The sequence below is a fragment of the Ochotona princeps genome, chromosome 1 (genome assembly GCF_030435755.1).
Source record: "Ochotona princeps isolate mOchPri1 chromosome 1, mOchPri1.hap1, whole genome shotgun sequence".
NCBI lineage: Eukaryota > Metazoa > Chordata > Mammalia > Lagomorpha > Ochotonidae > Ochotona > Ochotona princeps.
In genome coordinates this window covers 56,616,594-56,643,512 of record NC_080832.1, presented here as the reverse complement: position 1 = coordinate 56,643,512, position 26,919 = coordinate 56,616,594, and the positions used below count along the sequence as shown (strand labels likewise).

Genomic DNA, 26,919 nt, shown 5'->3' with positions numbered 1-26,919 from the left:
ATCCAGTGGTACTGGAACTAAGTGAATGTTGATACAGACAATGCTGAGACTACCAGGTGCACCTGAAGCAGAATGAGAACAAGGCCTAAGCGGCAGGAGGAGAGCAAGAAGCTGTTTCTCATGGTGAGATGCCCATGTCCCACATCAGAGGACTTGAGTTGGTTCCTGGCACTAACCCCTAATTCCAGCTTCCTGCCAATGTAGACCCTGGGAGGCAGCGGCATGGGCTCCGGTGATGGGGTCCCTGCTGCCCTGTGGGGAGACCTGGGTCAAGTTCCACTGCTGGCTCTGTCCTTTGCCCTGGCCATTGCAAACATCTGGGGGAATGAATCAGTGAATGCAAACTAGCTCTGCCTTCGTGCCTTTTAAAAAGAGAATGGAGAAGGAAAAGAGAGGAGAGGGCGGAGGGGAGAACACGCTTGAGAATGGGTGGGTTTCTTAGAGTTCTGGTGGAACTAGGAAAATGCCCAGATCCCCCACTTGGGTCCTTGCTTTGTCTCCTGTTGGCCATCACTAGGCCTGGCCACATATCCTGTTTGTACTGCACTCTCCCTCTAAAAAGGGACATACACCATGCATACCTAACCTGCCACCTTCACATTACTGTTTTCAAACTAGATGGTTAGAGAACTTTGCTAAATTCAGCAATGATCTGAAGGGACTTTGAGAATCTAAATCAACTCCCTTCCCTGGCTATGGTACCATCAGCCATGCAGTGAACATGAACCTGTGGCAGCAGAGGGCAGTGTGTGGAAGAGAGCTGACGTCACAGAGGGTCTGGCATCAAGATATCTTGGGGGAAGATGCATGGGTAATGCAGGCAAACAGAGGCTCTGTGTGATGAATGCAATTTGGTGAAGTCCCTGCCTTGTCTGAGGTGCAGGGAGAGGGATGACAGGCCACGGGCAGGGTTTCATCTCTATTGGCCAGTTTTCAGATGACTGTCGTAGCTGCACTAAGATCGACTGGAAAACCCAAGGCTCCAGGTAGAGAAGCAAGCTGCAGTTTGTTTTACTGCAGGGACAAAGGGGAAAGCTGCAGAGATCAGAGAGAGAGAGAGAGAATGACAATATTACCATTCACTTGAAAATGACACAATTATTCCATGCTACTGTAATTATTTCTCTTGAGGCAAGAAAATCACTTAAAAAAAAAAACAGAAAATGGAGTGACATTGTTTTGCATTTTTGTAAGCCTTTGAAAGTTAACTTCTTAAGAGGCAGGGCTGGGTTCTCACCTTTCTGTATTGAGAATGTTCCAATAATAATTTTGGTTGAAGCATATGGAGACATTCTGCCCCCTCCCATCCAGATTTGGTAAAATTGGAGTATTTGAATAGCTTTTTGAGATAATTGCGATTATTCTTGATACTTCAAAACCTTACATGTAATAGTTTCTTAAAGGTTAGTTGAAATGTGGAATCTGCAACAATGTGAATAATCTTTGGGTCTCACATATTGGATTGGATCTTATACATGAAGCAACATGTGCTTGCCACTTTTAAAAACATACCGAGTTATGCACATCTCTCAATGTTAGCACATTTTAAATTAAAATATAAAAAGTCACTCATTCATTGGAAGAAATTACAAAAAAAACCCCGGTATTAGATAGCTGTCAAACTCACAGTCATCTTCAATTGAAAAATCTGTGTCTTCAGCTCACATTCTCCCATGGTTTCAGACTTAGGTACCTGATTGCCCACTTGGTGTCTGTCCACTATGCAAGCCCCCCTGAAGGCAGCTTGAAGAAAACATGACCAAGTTTTCCACTCCCACCTGGAGCTCCACCGCTTCCCAAAGCCAAGAATAATAGCAATAGTGTGAACCAGAAGGCCCCCATGTGGTCAACAATGGAAGCCAACGTCTTACAGAACATGCTTGGTTAAGGTGGGTTGTGGGGCTGGGGGTTGCCCTGGTGTTGGTGGGGCTGACTGTGGAAAACTGCTTAGGTGTCAAGAATTTGCTACTAAAAGCCCAGGGAGGGGCTGTCAGGTTCCCATCCTGATACCTAGGACATGTGATAGGATGTGGGTTTCTTCGAGAACAGAAACCATTCCCCCTTGCCCACTGTAGGACAAATCAGAGGCCAGGGCTAGTTTCTGACTTCTTCATGTGTCTCTTCATGTTGTTGAACCTCATGAATGACAGATATTCAGCTGTGGTGAGAAAAAGAGCTGAAATCCCTACGTCCTTACAGTGAGACAGAAGGCTTCTCCATTGCTGCACCCAGTCAGCGCTGTCTACCCCTTCTTGCCATGGCCAACAACAGCCAATGTGGCAAACCAGGGCATTTGAAATCAAATGAAAGGGACCCAAGAGCACCACCTTGCCAGGCTGTTCAGATGACCTACTAAACCAGGACGATTCCCATAACAACCGGGCATGGAGTGAGAGCAAACCAGTTAAACAACAATAGGCACACATTCCGGAGCAAGAAGTTCATTTGATCAAATGGCGATACATATTTTAAACAGAAGGCTCTACTGAGTCAAAATACGTCTTTATTTTGGAGGAATTGGTATCAAGGTAAATGGCACCCCAAAACAGAATGAGTTTCCTATAACTTGTGTGTTATATAAATCCTTATATACTTGAAAACTAGGTTACACATGTAACAGAAAAGCCTGTTCTTTATACTTCAAAGTGGTTTTCTAAGATTTGTGACATCTACATGGTATCGTTATGCACAGCTACTGGGGGTGTGTGGTCATCAAAACCAGGTGACTATCAGTGAGAACAGTGTTGTCCCATGCCAGGAAGAATCAAAGCACTGATTATGCCTCAATCTCAAGTTCTACGCACAACACCCCACATTTCAGACTCTTGGAACTCAAGAGTTGAATAGGCAGGAATTCTAAACCACTCCAGTGGAAAATAAATAGAAAAGGATGTTGGGAAACCAGGGTTAGGAAGAGGGAAATGGAGGAGGAAACCAAGGCATGGCAGGGTCAACCCAGCCACGGGGCAGCTTCAGAAATGAACAAGAAAATATTTATTGAAACAACAAAGTTGATACCTGGAGTTGTTCCCCAGCAGGGAGGAGAGCACCTGTCCCCAGAGTGGGGACTGACCTGCAGGACATGGCCACCGCTGGGAGCCACCACACACTAGCATGACACTTTGCTGATGCGTAAGTGAGCACACAGGTGCAGGAGGAGAGGGCAGTGTGTAGGTTGCTTTAGGTTTCTCAGCATCTCAGTGACTCTGTCTTTGGGGCCATAATGGGACTCAGGGGGTGGGGAGGGGGAAGGAATCGGCAGCACAGACCATGAAATCAGTAAAGTGTCACCTGTGTGGAAGGAGCAGGCGATGATGTCTGCGCTCGTGGTTAGCAGCAAAGCAGTGTCCATGCTTACAGTGCAGCTGAGTGGTAAGGAGAAACAGAACATTCCAGGCCGCCAAGGATGGTAAATGAAACTTAGATAGCACCCATTCTTACTCATCTGATACATAAATATCACTGAGGATTTACATTGTACTATTCTTCTTATAAATAGGTAGGCTTTCAAAATAGTTTAAGAGACACAGCCATTCTAGTTTGAACACTGCATTTGGATTCATACAGCTGAGTGCATGTTCCATTTAAGCAGAAGTGATATGGGGTTCCATGTAGAATAATGTTGCAGAGCACTTTCTGAAGCTCGGTCACAGCAAAATGAATGCCAGAGGCAGAGGGGGCATCCTCTTGGGGCTGGGTGGAAAACGTTTTCATCTTCGTGTGAATGCATTACACAAAGATAAACTGTTCCTTTGTACAAATAGATCTCAGGTCATCCACTGGAGCTCTTACACCTTAAACTTGTTTTCTTCTTGGCTTCTTCACAATCAAGCCTATGTGGGAGGCCTTTCAATGGCTCTCAGCTTCTTTTCTGAATCTCACTGTCTTTCTTAAAGGTTTCAAAAACAGTTTCAAGTTTCTCATTGAGGCTAAGTGCCTCTTAAAATTCCTAACCTTGAGATTATAATCTCCCAATGCACTGACATTCATACACACATTCTAATAAAAACAACAGATGTTCTTATATCAGCTACATTTAGCAATGTGCTTTTAAAACAGGTTTTTTTTCTCAGTACTACAGAAATAACCTCAGGTTGATTATTAGATATGATCTCCTAAGCTGCAAAAGTGAAATGAACCTAAAGATGGGATGGGGCAAAAATTCCATTGTTCCTTTTACTTTAAAAACGTTAAAACAATGTAGCGATAGCAGAACCCACAATGAGTTTCTGCCTAGGGAAGGTTGCCCTAATTACTGTATAACGTGACTCTGGGAACTAGTCCTATGTGTGTGTAACTGAATGGGCTGCCTGACCTTACCTGATGGCAATGTCCCATCCCGTACCCTCCAATAGACAGTAAGCCTTTGACTTCTTGGAGCCTTTCGGTTATAGCCAAGGCTAAGTCATTCCCCTTCGCTTCATTTCTCCCCATACGTTCCCACTGTTGCAAATGGAAGACAGCAATGTGAGGAGTGTTGCGACACTAGCCTTCTTCCCTGGGAGGTTTCATAAGCCAACTTCCCATTCCTAGGCGGTGGCCAATTTCTTGATGAGTGACTTAGAAAGTCTGTCTCAAGTGAGACCCCTAAAATAACTGGCTTCAAGAAATGGACTTAGGAAATTAAAGTGACCCCGGATTAGCATGTTTCCATATTTAACCAGAACTGATCTCATAGCAGGAAGTTGAGTCTTTAGGCTCTGTTCACCAGGAAATCCTTTCATTGGGAACTTCTTTTAGCGAGCTCACTCACTCATAGTAGGTTCTCAGGGATGAAAGAAAATCAATACAAATGAGGCATAACAAGCATGGTCAGTGCATGGGCTCCACCGCATTGCATGGCTGCCAGAGTGCTGGCCACCGTGGCCAGAGACTGACAGTTTGAAGGAAACTTTTGTTCATTTCCTGCCAGCCAAGTATGACTGTCTCTGAAAAGCAGATCTGAGCAGCAGAGAGAGAGGGAGACCCGGAGGCCAGGCCCTGGGAGCCACACCTAAGCTGTCCATTCCCAGCACAGCCTGAACTGAACATTCTGGCCACAGTCATGCTTGCATTCTCAGCTCTGGCCCTGGGTGTCTCACACCTCCTTTAAGGATCCCCCTGTGACCATAGGAAAACAAGTCTGACATCCAGAACATGGCTCCTAAGACAGGAAGAAACATTTCAGGTGCCTGAGTCTATGACACCTGCACAGTTACCTGAGTCCCTGAAGTTCCACTCCTAGGAAAGGGTTGCTCCCTACCAGGGGAATGGGACAAGGTGACGCCAAACCACAGGCCTGCTCAATTTATCTAAAGCATTATTTATCAGAAATACAGATGAGGAGCCTGGTTCATTATGAAGCCATCAATACAGAGCCCAGAGAAGGAAGGGGAGCTGATGGAGGAAATGGCATGAAAGAAAAAAGAAAAGTGGTCAAATAACATCTTTTTTTCCTAAAACTCTCCTCCCTCCTTCCCTTCCTCAAGTGAAGAAAATCTGTGATTCTTGGCTTTCTACTATCATCTTAGCCCTCATTTCCAACAGAGATGTTTGTTTCAATGATGTTTGTTTCAACCCCATCGCCATGGCAGAGAACAAAAAGCGTGAGGAAAAAGAATCGCACGTTGGAATAATAAGCATGAAGACATTTGCACTGACAGAACCCCAAGGTTTTTTTTTAAGTTAAATAATAACAGATTTAGAAAATACTGTGAAATATGATCTCAAAATAGAATGAGGTCTGGTCAGAGGGCTCAGTAAATGAACTATCTGAAAAGCTGACCAATAAAAAGATCAGGAAGATGACCTTCCCACCTCGACCTGCCCTCAGACCCTGCTAGTCTGGATGTGCTAAAAACAGAATAACTTAAAGCCCACGAGAAAGTGCTGGTATTTGTCATGATCTCTTCAAGCCCCTTCCGTCTCAGTCACTCCAACTGTCTCCCTGATCAAGGCAGCTGACGGGCTTTGAGTGTATTTGGAGACACGGATTCAAAGACCTCATCGTCATCTTCCACCCCTTCTTCTATTGGCTTCATCTTGGCTGAGGAGCGCTGGTGTGGGGAGGACATATCTGCGGAAAGACACAGGAAGGAAAACTGCTTAGCACAACCTGCTCTGATACTGGTGTGATGCTGAAACTCCCACAGGAGCATACAACACTGTGCCCATCTGTTGCTACAACCCAGGAAGGCAGTTGCCCTAGACACTGTCTTGCATCTCACTAAAACAACAAGGAATGCATCCCACCACCTGTGCTTGGATGACTTGAGCTTTGTAAACACGGACAGTTCTCACGGAGTCACTGTAGCACCTGTTTAGGTCTCAGAATGGGATGCCTACATTAACAGCACATGCGGTGATTTGAGTCTCCTCTTGCTTTTGAAAACTGGTTTAACATGGACTGCCCTAAAGCATAATTCCATTTTAAAATTATGAGACTGAACACTAACACACCATCTAAAACCATCCTTTTTCCTCTGCTAAGTCAACCGCTGCCTGGATTGGTGGGAGACGAGTTGGAGAGGGAGAGAATGGGGGCTGTAGGAGGGAAGGGCCAAGTAGGAGGCAACAGTCCCAAGGAGCAGCAGGGAGAAGAACAGCCCGGGGGCCTCTGATGGTCCTCCCAATCAAAGGAGCCAAGACAGAAGTCACCCCATCACCCGTTTGTTCACCGATGGGTCACCAGATGCATTTATCACAAAAGTGAAGAGTAGGAGTTACTATAGACAGGTGCATAGACTTGTGTTTTTTTTTTTTAAGATTTATTTGTTTTTTTATTGGAAAGACCGATTTACAGAGGGAAGGAAATACAGAGATCTGTCCTCTGGTTATTCCCAAGTGACCGCAACGACCAGAGCCCAGCCAATCCGAAACCAGGAGTCAGGAGCCTCCTCTGGGTCTTTCAAATGGATGCAGGGTCCCAAGGCTTTGGGCTGTCCTCCACTGCCCTCCGAGGCCACAAGCAGGGAGCTGGGTGGGAAGCGGAGCAGCTGGGACATGAACTGGTGGCTGCATGGGATCCTGGCACCTGCAAGGCGAGGATTCAACCTTTGAGCCCTAGATGCACAGACTTCTTAAGGAGTCTAGTGAGCAGGAGAATGGATAGTATAGACATTAGACTCCTTCCTCCCTCCCTCCCAGTTATACATTTAGTGTTAGGATGTGCTTCGTCAGTGTCTACACCTGCCCCACACGCACCTGCGCCCAACCACAGGGTAAGGTGGAGTTCAGCCTGCCTGCCAAGGCTGGACTTGGGCTGGGTGTCAGGCTTAGGGTGAAGCACAATGGGTGAAACATGACTCTTTAATGGCTTGCTGAAGGCAAGAAGATGGGGAAGGATCTGAAGATGTACCCCATACTGGCTACAAGATGACCACAGGTCAGTGGTCACTTGCTGGAAAGAGTCAGCTGGCACCGCCAGGATGCTGCCATCAGCAAGAAGGATAAGGCCACCAGCACATCGGAAGGCTGCTCCAAGATGAGGGCTGTGGCGGTGGAGAGGCTGAATCACTCCAGCACCCCACCGTGAACAGGCAGCTGTCCCTGCTTCCCCGAAAGCACAGGTGTAGAGGTCAAGTGGGGGACAGCCTGTATAGCAGTCAAGACCAGAGGCTCCAGGAATGTTATCCCTGCTCAGCTGCTTCTCTCCAGTGCAACCTATAACCGCTTACAAGGCATGCCAGGGCCTCAGTTTCCCATGTGTAGAAAGGGGACATGTCCAAGACCTGTATTACAGGGTCGTTGGGAGAATTAAATAAACAATGCATGGAATATATTTAGGACAATGCTGGACATGCAGAAAACGCCACACTCCCTGTCATTTCTTATTAACTGCACAGTCACTAGCCTGTATTTGAGAAAATGTTACGACCAATAGTGACATATTCTAACATAAAGAGGTAATGGGCTAGAGTTTGGTATAATAAATGTGTTTGTTGTACATACATGAAAATTGTTCACTCATAAGACACCTAGGACAAATAACAACTTAGTTTCCTGAAATATGACTACTGACACAAATTGTAGAAGAAAATAAGCTTCTAATAATATAGTCCAAGAGGGCCCAGTGCTGTTGTATAGTTCTTTCTCCCTCTTTCTCTCCCTCTTGCTTCCGCTCATGTGTGTGGTTTCTAATGGTTAAAAATCAAAAAAGGAAAACTTTAATGGAACTTATGCTCAAGCAAGGATTTATAATTCTCAATCTAAGTTGTTCTAAGTGTAGCCAAATTGCTTTTTCGTTAACATCAGCAACTGCAGTGGCTTCTATCATATTGCTAGTCTCAAGCTATGATTGAATGTCATAAAATATTAACTTAGGCTGCGTATTTGCGATCAGATAAAATCCTCAGAACAAACAAGACAGCATGTCTGAGAGCATTAAACCAAATCAATAATACATATCATTCAGACATAATTATGTAATATACATAAAAGAAACAGTCTGTTTTGACGGAGGAGGCGGGGACTAGTTGATCTCTAGTTTTCAAGCCCATCTTTCAAAGCACGGTTGACATTCCGCAGTTTGCCGGTGCCCCTCGTGCAGCCAAAAGGCTACCAACCCCTCACCCATCACTGCATTTCTTTTGTCATGGAAAGAAAAAAAAATGTAACTTTCTCTTATATGTTTCAATATCACTGCAGGAGACTGAGTGAACACTTTCCAAAAACTTCTTCCAAAAGAATTTATTCTATTTCCATTATGTTTACCTGGGCAAACAGAAGAGTTGTGCTGTTTGCCATGGAACCTTAAAAGATAAATAAGAATTAGCCACAATCCTAGGGTGACATCCATGGGTCCCCACATTGGGTCTCTTTCACCTTGTGGTCTAGAAACCACACTCTAAATCCAACCATCCTCTTCCTCTTGGCTTTTCTCCCCTCCTTCTGAAGTAGTGTCTCCAATCCCATCCCCACCTACCACACTCCCATCTATTCCTTAATGTGGGGCAAAAATCCTGAGCTCTCCCACAAGGCATTTGCCCTCATTCCTTCTCAGGAAGGTCTGCCCTGACCTTGGCTCAGCAACCACAGGCTGCATTGCTGTGTTGGCAGCACCTGCTCTCAGCGCAGTGAGCAGCTGGAGGGAGGGACAGAACCTACAGCCTTGCAGAAGTGCTGCCTATAGACAGAGTTTGGCATAGTCGCTCAGACTTGTACCTGGTGATAGGAAAAATACCCTTCTGTGAAACTCACCCGGTGAGCTTCTGGAAGCAGATCCCGAGGCCATAGGAAAAACACATGGCCTCATGTTTGTGCTGCAAAGGGTCAGGCCTTTCATGGGGCACCACCCACCTTGTTCAAACAGCCAGTGAAACCTCTCTAGGAAAGGCGGCTGGTTTCACTTTAACTCATCTCCATTTTTTAAAAGATTAATTTATTCATATTACAGGATTGGAGAGAGAAAGGCAGAAAGACAGGTCTTCCATCCATTGGTTCACTCCCCAAATGGCTGCAATGGCTGCAACTGAGCCAGTCTGAAGCCAGGAGCTTCTTTGGGGTCTTCCTCATGGGTTCAGTTGCCCAAGCACATGGGCCATCCTCCGCTGCTTTCCCAGGTCATTAGCAAGGAGCTAGACTGAAAGTGGAGCAGCCAGGATAAGAACTGGCAGCCATATGGGATGCTGACACTGCAAGTAGAGGCATTATCTACCTTGCTACAGCATGAGCTCCCATATCATAACTTTGATGTAACTGATTTGACACTGCTTGGAACATAAATGAAAATACTGTCCTTTCAAGCCAATGTTAATAAGGCTTGATAGAGGCAAGTGTTTGACACTAAGTGGCCTAAGGCTCTGTTGGGATATCTGGGAGGCAGCAGGGGGAATGGCTCAAATACTCAAGCCCTACCAAGCCAAACATGGATTGAGAACTCCTGGTTTTGGCTTGGCCCAGCCATAGTTGTTGCAGGCATTTTGGGAATGAACCAGCAGAAGGAAGACCTCCTTTTCTGTCTGTTTCTATGTTTCTCTCCTGTCTCCCTCCTACCCATACTCCAAGTCTCTGCTTCCCAATTAAATGAAAAATAGAAACAAAAAAGAAGGCCTCAGGGCCAGTGCTGTAGCATAGCAGGTAAGGCTGGCATCCCATCTTGCTCCCTGCTAATGCACCTGGGAAAGCAGTTGAAGATCCAAGTACTTGGGTCCCCACACCCAAGTGAGACCCAGTTGAAGCTCCTAACTCGTGGCTTCAGGTTGGCGCAGCACTAGCCATTTCAGCCATTTGGGAAGTGAACCAGACGATGGAAGATCTCTGTTTCTCCCCGCACCCCTTCTTCCCTGTAACTCTGCTTTTCAAATAAATACATACATCTTATTTTTTTAAAGGCTGGCCTAATAGTAATGTCACCTGTTACACTATTTTAATGCAATCAACAGAAAGATGTAGGGAAAACAACAAGGTTATCAGTTGCAGTGTTAAACATTGGGGAAATAAAAATGAATCATTAATCTCTGATTCTATCTTATTTGATTTCTCAGAAACTCAAAGTACGTTTTAGAACAATTCACTCTTACTATATTCATTCTTTTTACTATATTTATACTTTTTAAAAAAGATTTACTTTTATGGGAAAGTCAGAGATACAGAGAGGAGGAGAGGCAGAGAGGAAAATCTTCTGTCTACTGATTCACTCCCCAAGTAGCTGCAATGGCCGGGGCTGACCTGATCTAAAGCTAGGAGCCAGGAGCTTCTTCTGGGTCTCCCACATGGGTGCAGGGTCCCAAGGCTTTGCACTGTCCTCGACTGCTTTCCCAGGCCACAAGCAGAGAGCTGGAAGGGAAGCAGGGCCACTGGGACACAAACCAGCGCCCATATGGGAGCCCGGTGCCAGGCCCTACACTTTTTTATATTTTTAAATTTTTTTCCTTCATACTCAGAAATAAAAGACAACCTGAGCAACTTGTGAAGTTGGTGAGGGGTGGGGACTGGCATTGTAGCATGGTGCAAAAAGCCGCCACTTTCAACACCAGCATTCCATATGGCTGCTGGTTCGTAACCTGGCTGCCCCAAGTCTGACCCAGCTCCCTGCTAACAGGCAGGCAAAAGCAGTGGAGGATGGCCTCCACGTCCCTGGGCCTCTGCATCTATGTAGAAGACATGGATGAAGCTCTAGGCTCCTGGCTTTGGCTTGGCTCATTCCTGATCACTGCGCCTTCTGGAAAGTGAGTCAGCAGAAAATTTTGTCTATCTCTGTCTCTCTCTGCAACTGACTTTCACATACAATGAAATAAATCTTTCTAAAAGAGAATGGGGGGCAGTGCTGCTTGTAGTTAAGTTCATTTCTCACCCACAACTGAACCTCTGAGACAGAAACATATCCTTGTGGGACAAACCTGGCGACCCCAACAGACTAGCAAGATTTGCCTCCTTTGAAAAATGCTTTTTCACCTTGAGAATACTCAACTCATCTTCACAACAGGTTCTGGGTGTGAGTAAGGTCTCCAAGCTCAATTCCCTAAGCCACAGGGCTCACAGCAATGTGCTTCATCACTCCTCCGGCAGGGCAGACGAGAGGACCGTGGCGTGCCTCGCACCTGCCAAAAACCATCAGTGCCAGCTGCTGGCTCTTCACTAGGAAAGGATCCTAAAAGTGCCCATGCTGTACCCACCTCCATCAGTTGCCACCTCCCAACTGGAAGGGTCAAGGGTGACATTCACATCCAGGGAAGTGAAAGGGTCCCTTGGTTCAACCTGGGAATCCAGGCCAGGAGAAGCTCAAGTGGCCCCTAGACAGGATGCCGCCCAACCTCCCCAGCAGACTTGCTTACATGGAGCCATCCCACACGGCTGGGAGGCTTTCCTCATCCCCTAATAAATTCAAACCCTCTCTGGAATATGAACAAAAGAGCGGGGAATGGCCCACTTTGGCGGAACTATCTTCCATTTCACAAGCTGAACACTAACAGTTTCTTGCTACAGGTTTCCCAGGTTTTCATTAGTTTCCTGCACTGATGCATCATCAGAAATGTGCCCCAAGTTCCAACCACTCTGCTTAGGTGCAACAGTGGGAGAAACAGCTGATCTACAGAGAAACACTTTCTCACATTTCTATTGCCCTTCAAGGACATCACTGCGAACTTTGCAGACTGTTAACATGCATGGCTTTTCATTTATCCTGGGTTCTAAAAAAGCAAATGAATCTGTACCCATGCATTTCCCAGAAAACTGAATTTTATTATTCTGTTTAAACCACTTTTTTTAGTTGAGAGACAGAGTGGATAAATAAATCCTGTGATATTTATTCTGATCAAGAAGACAGAATTATAGTTTACATACACACACACACACATTTGTAGCTATTTGCTATAATCACCTTCCAATTTTCTGGATTCTCTGACTAATAATTAATACTGCTAATTTAGAAAGTATATTAAGCAAATTGTCTTAAACTGTACTGCCACCCAAACTTAACAGGTGTGAAATTGTTGAACAGGTATGTGAAGAGTTACTGTTGCTTGTGTGTGTTTCCTGTTATACCAAGTGGTAAAAAACAAACAAAAAGACTCTGCTAAAAGGAAATCCTTATACCTTTTCACAGATGTAAAATGCAGGGGGAGCAGAATCTGGCCCTGAGCCACAGCCATGTTCACAGCATGTCCAAGAACTGTAGCACCAGGCAGCAATTCTGAAGACACAAAACCTCACACTACAAAACTTGGATTCCAGGAGATAGCAGTAAGAGCCCTGACCCTAACAATGTCTAGTTGGCTGGGGGCAACCCTAGCATGGCTATCCCCAAGGGGATCTGGCCATGGCCAGCAAGGCTCTCCTCAGCAGACCTTTTCAGACAGGGGCTCAGGCCAGGTCCTAGCCTACAAGGACGGGAGCTTCCTGTGAAGACCCACACTTTGTAGGCATGTGGGAACCAGCCACAGGCCTCGGTGGAGGACAGACCCAGACCCTTTTTCTGTCTTCCTAAAATCTTAGGTTAAAGACGCCCAGGAGAATTTGTTTTAATACCTGAACCAGGGAGATCTTACATGACAATCAAAACCCTGGTGTGGTAAGTCTTCTGCCTTAGTGTTTAAGAAGCCAGCCTAACTGCCCACCTTCCACACCGAGTGGTGAAGTGTAACGGCCTCCTCCAGTTGCTGACTCCAGCTCCCACCCACGCAGGGTCCAGGCGGCAGAAACAATGGTCTGAATGACTGATATTTTTGCCTCCCTTCCCAAGTAAGAGAACTCGATGGCACTGCCAGCTCCTAGCATTGGCCCAGACTGACCCTGGCCACTGCAGGAGTGAATCAGAAGATGGGAAAGGGATGTCTGTGTGTAACAAAAAACAATTTAAAATCAAAACCAAAATACTCTTGCATAAAGAGTAGGAAAAAAAGGTAAAATTCCCTTTACCAGAATCCCATGCCCAGCAAGCTTGTTTCTATTTCAGTTGTCTTCCAATTCCTTGAAGGCCCAAGGGCTTTTCCCAGGAAGTAGTAGCAAGCAGACACTCTCACACCTGTTCTTCTTGATCCTCAGCAAAGGGCCTACCCGTTCCAGAGGATGACTGAGCAACGTCATGTTTGACATTGCAGGAAGCAGAGCACCACAATGTGAAGCTAGCCTAGGGACCTTCACTGTGCTTCAGAAACATCCTTTGTAAACTCCCCAGTCGTGGGCTCCAAGATGTTTTTCCCTCTTCCGTCAACTTTGATGGCATTTTCTTCATTCCTTTCAAAGTGTTATTATTTTTATTATGTTTAGCCATCTGGCCAACTGCTTTACCAAGTAATTAAAAACCTTACCGGGGTTCAGAATTTTAATTAGATTATACAATTTTTGATGAATGGTGATGGAGAAGGATTTAATGGTTTCATTGCTACAAAGAATTATCTACCCTTTCCATGCCTTTGTCTATTTATAGCACCCAACTTTTTAATTGCGGAATTCAAGTTTGAATTAAAGCTTGCTGAACAATAATATTGAAAAGTAGCTGTGAATTTTTCAATGAATCTTTCCTTACAGGGACTCAGCATCAGCACTGAGCAACTCAGTCAGGAATTGGGCAAAATAAGGTAAATGGGCAGGCTGGAGCAGGTTAGCAGCTCTGAAAGGGGTTTCGTTCTGCCCAGGGGTTTTTCTCCAGTTACTTTCTGCACAGCCTGAGGTGTGAGTATGCCAAAGTCCTGAGCACTTTGTTGCTCAGCCTGAGGAAGCTGGAGGGTTGAGGATGCGGTGGGCAGGGCCAGGAGGAGAGCGAAGGCTGAGGTAGCCAGGTACACTGGTCCATGATGTGGTGGGAGGAGGGAGGTAACGGGAGGCGGGAGACTCTGTGAGGAAGGTCTTTGAGATCAAAACCCCCAGGGGATCCTAAATGGATGCACTAAGAACTGGGGTTGTTGGAACAGAAAAAGCAAGGATTCCCTGCAAGAAAGCCCCAGAAACAAAAAGCAGTGTGCAAGGCAGGGTTCAAACGGAGGCCAGCCACTCAGGGAACAGAGGAAGAAACACAATGTGCTTCAGCCACAGGACAGAGCATCTGGAGGATACCGAGTGGGGATACTGGATTAAGGTGTTTCCTTGCAGCAAAGTAAGGCGCTATGGGGATGGAGGCAGAGGGAGTCGACTGCGGCATCACAGGCAGAAGAATACGGAGAGAAGCGCTGAATTGTGATGCCCTACTGCAGTGAGGGTGAGAACAGTTAACCCATAATGTACGTATTTCTAAACTCCAAGTGCATTTCAGATATTTTCGCCATTGAGAAATGATAGATGTGGAAGGTAATGGGCATGCTCATTCCCCTGGCTGGACCCCTGTACAATGCATCCAGGTATTAAAACATCTAATTATGCCCCATAAATACATATCATTATTATGTCTCCATCAAAATGAGACATTTAAAAAGTATCAAGACACTTTTCAAAAAGGTATCTGGTTTGCATAAGAGATGAGGCTGGAGATAGATATGACCTAGCAATTGCAACTATCAGCGTGTGCATAGGATGATGTGGGTGACAGAATGAGCCAGATCCCATATTGGTGGGTGCACACAGAGTCACATCTGGGATCACCTCAGATGAGATTTCTTCAAGCATTTCCCCAACTAAACCGCTCAACTCAGGACTCCAGCCACGGGGAGAGTGGCAGGACCTGTGATCTGACAGTGGAGTGCATGTCAGAGCTGGGCCTCTTCAGTTACTGAAGATGGTGCAGTGGACAGCATACCCAGATGCACATGGAGGATTTGGCAATCTATTGGAGCCTGTGGAGGACATCTGGTACCACAGCTGAGGAAGGAGGGTAGAACAAATTGTTCAACCATCCCAGCAAAGCTTGACAGCAAATTTCTGGATGAATGGACACTCTAAGCGGACTATGTCAGCCAATGGACCTTGGAAGGATTTCCTCATCCTTGGATCTGCAAGATTGACAGCATGTTGGAACTACTAAAACCACATGAACGAAACCCTCAGGGACTCTGAGATGATGTTGGGTGGCCGTTGCCCATCCCCAGGCACTGAGGCGGTTGGGAGTTGGGTGCAGCTTCTCCCCTTGTGTCCCTGTTTTCCCCAGATACAGGAAGAAGAAAAAGAAAATGTGGAAATAATGGTCTTACCCACTTCCCCCTAATCCTCAACCCCTCTACCCTAATCAACTATGCAAAAATTACAAAAATAAATTTTTAAAAAGTAAAAATCCTGCTATAAATTCTTATATTATATGCAAAGGGATTAGGATCTATTTGATCTTGGTATTAGGAACTTTTTTTGTCTTTTAGAGATTTATCTAAATTTTTCAAAGGCAGAGTGACAAAGGGAGAAACAGAGAGAGAGAGAGTGAGAGAGAGAGATATCTCCCATCTGCTGGTCACTTCCCAAATGCCCACAATAGCTGGAGCTGGGCCCAGCTGAAGTAGGGAGCGAGGAACTCTCTCTGGGTTTCCCCCCTGGGTGGCACATAAGCTGCACAGGAAATGGAGCAGTCAGCCCTTGAATCAATACTTCCTTTGAGATGTGAGTATCCCACATGGTAGTTTAAGCTGCTTACCACAGCACCGGCCCAAGAACAGTGTCTTCTGAATAGAACAGAAATCATGATGTTGGAAGGGAAGACACACACATGCAGGCATCACTCACTACTTGGTTACACATAAAGCATAAATACTGTACAATATCATTTCTCTGCTTTAAACTTTGTGGTACGATCCACTAGAAAGCAAGAACACTGCAATGTTAGTTACAAGAGAATGTAAAATAATTTTGGCAGTTTTGACTTAAGAGCATTACCTATGAAATTGTGTCACATAATACAATGTAATTAATGAATAAAAAATAAAATAATAAAAAAAGAATAAATCAAAAGAGAATTAAAAACGAGTGACATCACTTTATTGAGCAGAAGTAGGAAGGGAAGCTAGCAGTGAGCTAAGTTAGTAAGGAAAGGGAATAAATCAGTAACAACACATTATTTATTCAGTATGTTTGGTGAAAAAATGTATCTAAGTGATATTCCTTGGGAACAAGACTACAATTACAACAGGAAGGAGTTCTTTTGCTCATTTTACTTGATATCTACACATTTAAGTGAATAATGTAGAGTGCTCTGTTTAAAATGTGCAAGTATGAGGAAATGCAGTGTGAGGGCAAAGCTCACACTAAATGTGGAATGCTAAAGACAGGGGACCCTCCCAGCTGTGGCAGCAGGAATACACAGGAGACAGATGTCAAATTCCTCAACCCAAAGGAGGGAAAAACGCAGCACCTGGCCCACCGGGTCCCTCTGAGGACATTATGAAAGGGGTCAGGCCATGTCAGCTGCACAGGAGAAGGTTCATCCTCTATGCAAATCAAGATCGCACCATAAATTTCCCATGTCTTTGCTTCAGGGCTAGCCAATGACCTTGACCAGGTTATTTAATCTCCCTAGGCTACAGCTTAGTCAGCTATGAAATGGGGACACTGCTTTTCCCTTGCCTGATCACACTTTCTTTCTTCTCTGTATAATTCATGCAAAGCTTGTTGTTTATAAGTCTACTACTGTTCACAAGGGGAATGAAAGACAAATTGAGCTAAACAGATTATTTCATAAAACCAGCCTCACAACTAAGACGGCTGCATGGGCTTTTTGTATCTCTCCATGTAAATAAATCCAGAGGCGATCTGAGAGAAGCTCGTTATGTCAGACATGTCGCTCGTCTCTGCAGACAAGAATATTAACCAGATGCAAGCTAACTGGGCTGAAGCCTATTTGTAGACATTAGTCAACTGGCTATAGTACCATCTTGACATTAATAGCCAAAAAAAAAAAAAAAAACCCAGGTTTTTTTTTTCTCTCTGTAAGAAACATTTCTCTAAGTATTTCATAATATCTTTAATAATGTCACATTTTAATTACCAGGCTATCCATCAAAAGCATTCTCCTGGTTTAATAAACTTAAAGATGAATTCCAACTAGACTGTAACGTCTACTACACTGGCTCATGAATTAAAAAAAACAAACAATCCAAACAATAGATTATTTTAACTCCCATGAACTAAAATAAAATCCTGCAACTTTCAAGGAAACATAACATACCCTTCCTGTTGCCACGGCAATGCTTAGCTCAGCATCACTTATCATGATCAGATTGCCAAGAACAAACTGTGTGTGAGAGACAGTGGATGTGTGTGTGTGTGGCTAAGTATCTATGTGGGTGTGTGTTTTATGTAGTACATGCAGTGAGCTAAACCTTATAAGAAGAGATGATATATGAAGATGAGAAGGTGCCCTGATAAGCAAGTACCCCCACGGATATAAGATGGCATTCAAATCTTCTCTCATGACCTGGAGATCCTGGCCAGCTCTCTGCCTCTCCCTGTCTCACAATCCTACATGCAGACCTGAACCCAGGAAAGGAAGCAATGGGTAGGTACAAAGAGTTAATTAATTGGATTATGAGCTGCTGCATAAACAGAAATGGATTTTTCACAGGCTGGCTCATTATATTCTTTCCTTCAAATGGCAGTTGGAAAAGCAATACAGCATCTGTGTAGCAAAGAGTAGAGATCTTGATGTGGAGGGGGAATTGTGCAATATGGGTAAAAATACTGTGCAACACAAGAAAAGGCAGTGGCAAAGAGTTCATTGAAATAGTTCACTTTAAGTTCCTTTCACCTGCTTGTGAACTGCATTTTTTAACTAAACATTTGCTGCAGAATGTCATGAAATATGAGAGGAGTCAAAAAATGTTGCTGAAAAAAGTGACTCATAATTTTATTTTTGCAACAAAACAAATATTTAATTCCATTTTCTACAAACTCTTTGATGTCCTCTCATGTGTTTGTGGCATTAATTTCCCAGGTGAGTGAGCCACTGGCATAATTACAGGGCGCAGGGAATTCCACAGCCTTGTTACCCAAAGTGCAGCTCCCTGACCAGGCACCTTGGCATTCCATGGGAACCCATTAAACCCACAGGATCCCAAGTCCTACTCAGTCCAGGATCTTTAATAAAGATCTCCCAGTAATTTACATTCAAGAACCAATGTTGTATAGAACAGAGAAACACCAAACAAAGCAAAATGCAGAAATACAAAGAGACAGAGGAAGAGATGGAATGGGAGCCAATATATTGAAATAAACTTGAGAAATGCCAATCTAGTACAGTATGTACAGGTTGTTCAGAATCTAAATTGAGACATAATGAGAAATAATGACCTATACATTTATGCTTAAGTTGATTTGTGTATGTACATTAATGGCCAGTTGGAATAATGTGAAAAAATAATTCACTAGGAAAATATACAAATTAATTTTTATAAAGTTGCATTGCTTGTAATTCTACAAGTACACATCAAAGTAAAAGATAACCGAAAGCTAAATGACTGTGGATCATTTTAGCTGTTCCTATGCAGGGGCAGGCATTAGGGAAGGAGGTCAGAGGTCACCTGGATGACTCCATCCCATATTAGAGTGTCTAGGCTTGGATCCTGGCTCTGTTTTAGATTACAGCTTACTAATCATGTGACCCCAAGGAGGCAGGAGGTGATAGCTCAAGTACTAAGACTTGGGTCCTGGGCTCTTGGCTTCAGCATGGGCATTTGGGAAGTAGACCAATCTCTCTCCTTGCCTTTCTAATAAATACAATTTTTCAAAGATACTCCACACTATTCTTTCTATGTAGAACTCAAATACAAAGACTGAGCCAAGTTTTCTTTGAAATGGATTACATTAAGCAGTCTGAAAACCAAGTAGTACAGCACTGCTCGGCCATAATGAAACACTCAGGCTATGGCAAGATTCTATGACATAGCAGGCTAGAGTGGAAGGCAGCGATCCTGGACACATTACCAGCTTCTCCTGGAGTCATCTTCAAAGGCACAAAGGTTAACAGCTGCTGGCAGTGTATAAACTTGTCAGATTTGAAATCTAATATCGGGGATAAAAAGGACCAGCCAAACGCCACCTGCATTTTTCTTTTTCAAACACAGAGCCAGTGAAAGCATGAGCTTTGCAATTAGGATCCCTACATTTGGATTCCAGCACCAATCTCTCTGAAACTGCAACAAGTGAAGAGTAGCCCATGTTTTGAGTTCTTTCATCTATAAAATGAAATAAAACCCACTGTGGTGGGTTACATCACTGCCAACCTATCTGCTCTCTAATCCTGCCTCATGCACCAACTTCGGCACATTTCCCTTTTCCATTTTCCCTTTCATGTGGCTGTTTCAAATGCCACAGATTAGCTTTTTAAAATGATCAACCCTTCTTCTTCTAATAATAATAATAGTTACTAATTAAGTGTAAGATCCTAACTCTCATCTCAATTGTTACTCAGTTTAACTTGCTACTTGAACATACTTTGTTGTAAAGTTACTGCTCACCTAAATTCTTCATATTAAATTAGAAACATGGGCATATTAATCTACTGGGGCTAAGACTGCAGATCACCAACTAACTGCTGTTAATATTACATGTTCTCTGCCCTGCCCTCCTCCTTTGCTTTCTCTCACTAGGCCCTTTCTGCACTGCAGTGTTAAATGAGCCATCCATCCAATGACATCAGTTCAGGTCAGGTGACTGCTCTGACCCAGCAAGCATGAATGGAAGTGGTCAGAGCCCTTCAGAGCAGGATCTTTAGGAGCTACTGTGTGACTCTGCCACCACTGGCTTCTCCCTGCCACGATCATGGCAACAGCCCTGCTGCTCCTTAGGCTGGGTCCCAGAGTGAGGAGGACAAGGCCAAGGCAACCATAACCCCTGTAAGTTACAGTCCACATCTTCAAAAAGCTACTATGGAATAAAACAGAACCATTTTTAAGATTTATTTATTTTTATTGGAAAGGCATTTTTTACAGAAAGAGAGACAGAGAGTGAAAGATCCTCCATCCACTGGTTCACTCCCCAAATGGCTGCAATGGCCAGAGCTGCAGTGATCTTCTTCAAGTTCTCCTATGTGGGTGCATGGTCCCAAGGCTTTGGGCCATTCGCAGCTGCTTTCCCAGGGCACAACCAGGGAGCTGTATGGGAAGTCGAGTAGCTGACATTCAAACTAGCACCCATATGGGATCCTGGTGCATGCAAGGGGAGGATTAGCCAATCGAGCCATTCTGCTGAGCCCAAAACACAATTTTCAACTTCATATTTGTGCGGCTCATAAAATCCTCTTAGATCCATAGTGAATTTTGCTGCCTGTGTTGGCATATTTTGGAATCTTCCATGGGAATGAGTTAAAATTCAGCCGCTATGGTATACTGACTATTTTGAGTTAAGAGAAGAAGAAGGAGTTGGAGAAGGAGGAAGAAAGAGGAGAAGGAGAAAAAAAAGGAGAAGGGAGAAGGAGAAAAAGAAGGAGGAGGAAGAGGAGGGATAGAGCTGGTGCTGTGCATTGAGGCTTGGCAGGTTAAGCTGCCGCCTAGGAAGCCAGCATCCCATAGGGGTGCTGGTTCCAGTCCTGGCTGCTCCACTTCTGATCCACCTACCTGTTAATGCACGTGGGAAAGCAGCAGAGGACAGCTCATGTATTTGTGGGAGACCCAGATAGAGTTCCTGGCTCCTGGCTTTTATAGCCATTTAGGGAGTGAACCAGTGGGTGGAAGTTACAAAGAGGGAGAGAGGGAGGGAGGAACGGAAGGAAGAAAGGGAGAGAGAAAGAACATGTGTGTGTGTGTAAAAGAGAGAGAGAGACAGAAAGAGAGAGGTTAGTTCATTCCTAAATGGGCATAATGGCTTGGGCTTATCTGGTATGAAGCCAGGAGCCAGGAACATTTTTATCATTAAAGACAGAAATCAGAGATGGGAAGAATTGTGAACAAAGCTTATCATAACTTCTTTGGACTAATCCCCTGCCTGTGGCACTGCCATCCTATAATGGCACCCTGGTTACTACCTATAATGGCATCCTATAATGTTTACTACCCTGGTTGCTCCCCTTCCCATCCAGCTCCCTGCTTGTGGCCTGGGAAAGCAGTGGAGGATGTCTCAATGCTTGGGACTCTGCATCCATTGGAAGAAGATCCTGGCTCCTGGCTTCAGATCGGCTCAATTTTACCACTGTGGACATTTGGGGAATGAAACAGTGGATAAAAGATATCGCTCTCTGTAAATCTGCCTTTCAAACAAAGATAAATATTTCTTTATAAAAACTCAAACTCTTGAAATATTTTCATAGAATTCAGTTGCTTTCTCAGAACTAACTCTTCTCTGTTCAGTTTAGTAATAAAAGCTTGATTCTGATTCCTTTGGTCTTCACTTCCTATGAGGACTTGTAAAACTTGAATGCAATGTGTATAATTTTTTTCCTATTGATATTTTCTTTTTTTGTTATTTAAGATTTATTTATTTTTATTGGAGAGGCAGATGTACAGAGAGGAGGAGAGACAGAGGAAGATCTTCCGTCCGATGATTCACTCCCCAAGTGGCCGCAACGGCCAGTGCTGTGCCAATCCGAAGCCAGAAGCCAGAAGCCAGAAGCCAGTCTCCCAGCAGGTACAGGGCTGTCTCTGGGCTGTCCTTGACTGCTTTTCCAGGCAACAAGCAGGGAGTTGGATGGGAAATGGAGCTGCCGGGATTAGAACCAGCACCCATATGGGCGCATTCAAGTCGAGGACCTTAACCACTATGTCACCGTGCCGGGCCCAACTACTGATATTTCTTATGTCAATTTAGCTCTGAGACCAGGCAAGAAAAAAGAAGAAAAAGAAGGAGAGAAAAAGAAGTAAAGTTTTACATCATTGGCATCAACCATATGGCCTTGAAAACTCGAGCCTCTCCCAACTCTTAAAAGTCCTTAATCTGATTTATCTGAGGCATACGAAGCTCCAGGACCGTTTACATAAACACTTAGGACTGTTGAATGTGCATTTACATTTGTGAAAAGTTATTTGGTTTAAAACACGACTGGAAATGTGAACAGTTTTTAGTTTATATAATAGAAGTTGTCTGCCTTTTTACGATTTTATATGAATTTGTTCTAAGTACATATGCTCTCTTAGAAGAACTCTTAAAATAATTTTGTTTCTCTCATTGTACTTACTGATCTTCAACATGTGTCATTAGTGCTATTTTTATGCATAGAAATAATCCGGGGGCTGCAAGGCACCGTAGGCAAAGTGCCATGTGGGATGCTCTTACCCCCCAGCAGGGTACCTGTGTTTGAGTCCTCACTGGGTTTATGATCCAGCTCTACCTGGCAAACGAGAAAAATAAGCATACCTTAAAAAAAAACTTGCAGAATCTTAAAAAAATCTGTCTTTGGTGGGACTGTGAGTGAGGGAACTTCTAGCAGTATTGAGTTGCCACCTTTGTTCTTTAGGAAAGTCCTGCCACCCCATCACTTTCTAACTTCTAGTTACTCACACTGGGATGGCAGCTAGCAGCAACAACCAGTAGGTTTTTTCCTATATTTCCCTCCTCCCTTCTTCCCTCCCTCATTTCTTTCCTTCTTTCCTTCTTTCCTTTCTTCCATCCTTTCAACATGTTGCTGGGTCAAGGCTTTCCTTCTAACTAAAATCCTGAAAACAAGAATGTCAAAGAGGAGAATCAAGATGGTAGAATAGGGTAAGTACAGGTTTAAACAAATGGGGAAATATTAGCCAGTGTGAAGCAGAGAGGGCACATTCCAGGGAATAGGAGAGGACAGAACAACAGCAGAAAGGTACCCGGAAACTGACAGACACAGGAAAGCAGGGAAAACAATGGTGTGGTGATGCAGTGACTGACCCCAGTGGCATTCAGCAAATGGCGATCTGAACTCCACCAGCAGCCAAAAGTCCACCAGCAACAAGGTGGGAAGGGACATTTACCAGGAGCTCCAGAGGTGAACCCAAAGAACTGCCCATCCCACTGGTCTGTTTGATTTGACCAGGAGCAGAGACAGAGCAGCAGGTCCTAGAAGGGCGGTACAGGAACAGGGTGGATTACACAACCCAGTACTCCTCTCAGAGCCAAATAAGGCACCATTTTGTTTAAACAGGCAAGGGCTATGGGGCAAGACTGCACATGCACTGAGCTGGGACAGAACTCATTTCTGGCTCAGCAAACTGCAACAACGTGGCATCCTACAGGTTCCATCCAAGACAGGTCCAGGTAGCCCTCAGACCTGACAGCCTGATCAAGAACTCTAGTAGTGGCCCATTAGGCGTCATTTTGTACAGTGTGGCAAAGAATTTAAGACTGCAGGGACAACAGTGAGCTGCCCATGTGCTGAGTTTGGCGAGAACTGACTGAGCTCAGTGCATTGCACTGGTCCTGCAGGAAAATAATGCCAACTGTGGCATCGTACAGGTCAAAATAGGTTCGTGTGGCACCCAGACCTAACGTCCAACAGGTTCCAGCAAGATCAGCACTACCAACAACCTAGCTATAGGACACCTGGTGTCTCCCTAATCCTGGCACTGGCTCTAACTGGAAGTGGGAGAAAGGTTGTACAGACATCATTGCAGCCTCAGCACAGTATTGCAGGAGGTAGAGACTGGTGAGCCAGGAGCTGGGGCTATGGAGACCTTGGTGGAAGTCCAACATAAGAACCCAGACCTGGAACCAGCTAGAGGGAGTTGTGTATCAACTGCAATAAGTAAAATCAAACTGAGGACCTGTGGGTGACACAGCTTAGAAACCTGCCCCAAGAAAAAGAATTTGATAACCAGAAGTACAAAAACCAAGAGCAAAAGAAGAGACAGAGGCACAATGGATATTACTGAAGACTCCCCTGCAAATGAGCAAAAGCCTTTGCCAAACTCAGAGTCCACTGAGGAAGACATCAAGAAAATGGGGGACATAGAATCCATAAGACTTATTTTAAATTTAAAGCTTCTGATCAACAATGAGAAGCACGTAAAGTAGGTATTCAAGGAATTTAAGGAATTTGTCACACTGGAAATGAATCAAATGAAAGCTGATATATCAGAAAAGAAGAATACAGTAGAGCAAATTAAAAGTACAGTGGAGAGTCTCCAAAATAGAATGAAACAAGCAGAAGAAAGAATCTCAGAATTGAAAGATACTTTCTGTCACCAGGAGGAAACAAACAAAAAGCTGGAAGCAGAGTTGGGTCAAGCTAAAACAAGTATTCAAGAATTGAAAGACACTATTAAAAGGGCAAATAAAAGAGTTATGGGAGTTCCAGAAGGTGCAGAAAGATAAACTGGGTTTAAAAGTGTATTTAATGGGGCCAGGCACCGATGGCCTAGTGGCTAAAGTCCTCGCCTTGAAAGCCCCGGGATCCCATGTGGGCTCAGGTTCTAATCCCGGCTGCTCCACTTCCCATCCAGCTCCTTGCTTGTGGCCTGGGAAAGCAGTCGAGGACGGCCCAATGCATTGGGACCCAGCACCCACGTGGGAGACCCGGAAGAGGTTCCAGGTTCCCGGCTTCGGATCGGCGCGCACCGGCCCGTTGCAGCTCACTTGGGGAGTGAATCATCGGACGGAAGATCTTCCTCTCTCTCTCCTCCTCTGTGTATATCTGGCTGTAATAAAAATGAATAAATCTTTTAAAAAAAGTGTATTTAATGAAATAATAAGGGAAAATTTTCCTAATCTAGAGAAAGAATTGGGAAACAACATCCAGGAGGGCACAGAACTCCCAACAGGCCTGATCAAAAGCGATCTTCACCAAGACACATGATCATCAAGCTCTCTTCAATCAAACATAAGGAAAAGATCCTTAAATGTTCACATGAAAAAAAAAACCCAACTGACATATAAAGGAATGTCAATTCAACTCACAGGAGACCTCTCACAGGAAACTCTACAGGCAAGAAGAGAATGGAGCGACATATTCCAGATTCTAAAAGCGAAAAATTGTCAGCCAGGATAACCTACCCAGCAAAACTTTCCTTTCTCTTTGAAAATGAAATAAAATTCTTCCACAGTAAAGTTAAAAGAATTTGCCTCTTCCAAACCTGCCCTACAATGATACTTAATGATGTTCTCTTGACAGAGAAAAGGAATAGCACCCATCAAAACCACAGGCAAATTGGAAGAACATCCTAGTAAAATGACAACAGAAGACTAAATCAATGAACAACCCACTGCTAAACTACAGAACCAAATTACCACCTATTTGTATTAATCCTGAATGTAAATGGCTTAAACTCATTAATCAAACATCACAGATTGATTATTAGACTGGATTATAAAACAAAACCCATTTATTTGTTGCCTACAGGAGACACATTTCACCAACAAACTGTATCTCATGGATTTTGCTTTTTTTTTTTTGTTAGTTTCATCTCTTAAAAAAACTTTCTTCTGATTAACTTCTTTAATGACTCTTAGATTAATCATAAGCATCATTTTCTTCAAGAGGGTTCTTGATTTTTTCATTTCTTCAGCAACACATTAGTCATTCAGTAGCATGTTATTTAACTTCATGATGTTGTTAATTTCTTTTTCTTTCTTCCTGTTGATTTTGTTTTGTGACTTTTCATTTAAGGGGATGTACAGTAACTGTGTAATGGAGACTATCATATCCAGATATGAGGATACAATGCAGTATGCATCTCTATGTCCAGACAAAGATGGACTCCCACTGAAACTGTTTACTATATCTTGACATTAGGATGCTGGACACTCTGCCATTGTCCATGCCCACAACGATGGACACATGACTGTGTATGAAGAACTATGCTACGGTAATGATAGAAGAGAATTCAGTGAGAGGGGAGGCAACTGGGGATAGGATAAGGGAAATCCAGGGCCTATGGAACTGTATCATAAAATGATAATAATAAAAAAAGTAAAATTTAAAAAAAAGAAAAACTATGCAAATAATTAAAAAAAAACCAAGAATGTCAAAGAGCCTCCCGATGATGTGGAACCCTTTCCACTAATCCAGTGAACCAGTGTTTAAGCTGAGTACTTGGCAGAAACAAGCAAACGAACTCATGTGCAACACAGAAAGCAAAGCTTGAAAAAAAGACTACTATTGCTTCTCTTAAATTATGAAGTATTTCCTTGCTGGGTTACTTTTCTGGTCACAGCTGTCATCTGCCTATTCTCATGAATTCTTCCAGCAGACCCTGAGCTGGTATTCACTCAAAGGTCACTTACGAAGTGAGGATCCGCTGGAGGAGCCCCGCAGAAACTGGTGCAAGCCGTCTTCACTGTCGCTGGAGCTGGCGATGCTGTTCCTCATCTCCAGCATGGAGATCTGAGTGCAGAGGCTGAGCTGCTGCTCCAGTTTCTTGGCCTTCTACAATGCAAAGTGTTAAGATTTCTGAGAACTAGGGGATCCAAACCATACAATCCCGTTAGCAGTCTGTGCTTGTACGTGAAACAAATTAGGATTTACAAAGGAGTACCTGGCACATGTGAAGTGCACACCATATTTAACAATTTTTTATTATTACTACAAATATACTATAAAATGAATGTATTCAAACACCTATTTGTTAATCTGAAATAATGAACATCAACTTCATCAGATGCACGGCCTGGACAGGACACACACTCAGGCTCATTGTTCCTGGAGAACCCACAAAAATATTTTGCAAGTTGTCTTCTGCAATCATCTTAATT

General features: G+C 44.0%; 1 protein-coding gene across 3 annotated transcripts in view; it reads right to left on the bottom strand.

Moving 5' to 3' along the window:
- Positions 1-5,689: 5,689 nt before the first annotated feature.
- The window catches only part of BVES (blood vessel epicardial substance), a 38,452-nt gene continuing 17,222 nt past the window's right edge, over positions 5,690-26,919 (bottom strand). For all 3 annotated transcript variants that reach the window (XM_058660359.1, XM_058660372.1, XM_058660364.1), the window contains 2 exons: positions 26,452-26,593; positions 5,690-6,055 (listed from right to left, as the gene is read on the bottom strand). In XM_058660359.1, the coding sequence (XP_058516342.1) occupies positions 5,931-6,055; positions 26,452-26,593 (267 nt within the window). In that variant the 3' untranslated portion in view covers positions 5,690-5,930. The remainder of the gene's footprint in view (positions 6,056-26,451; positions 26,594-26,919) is intronic.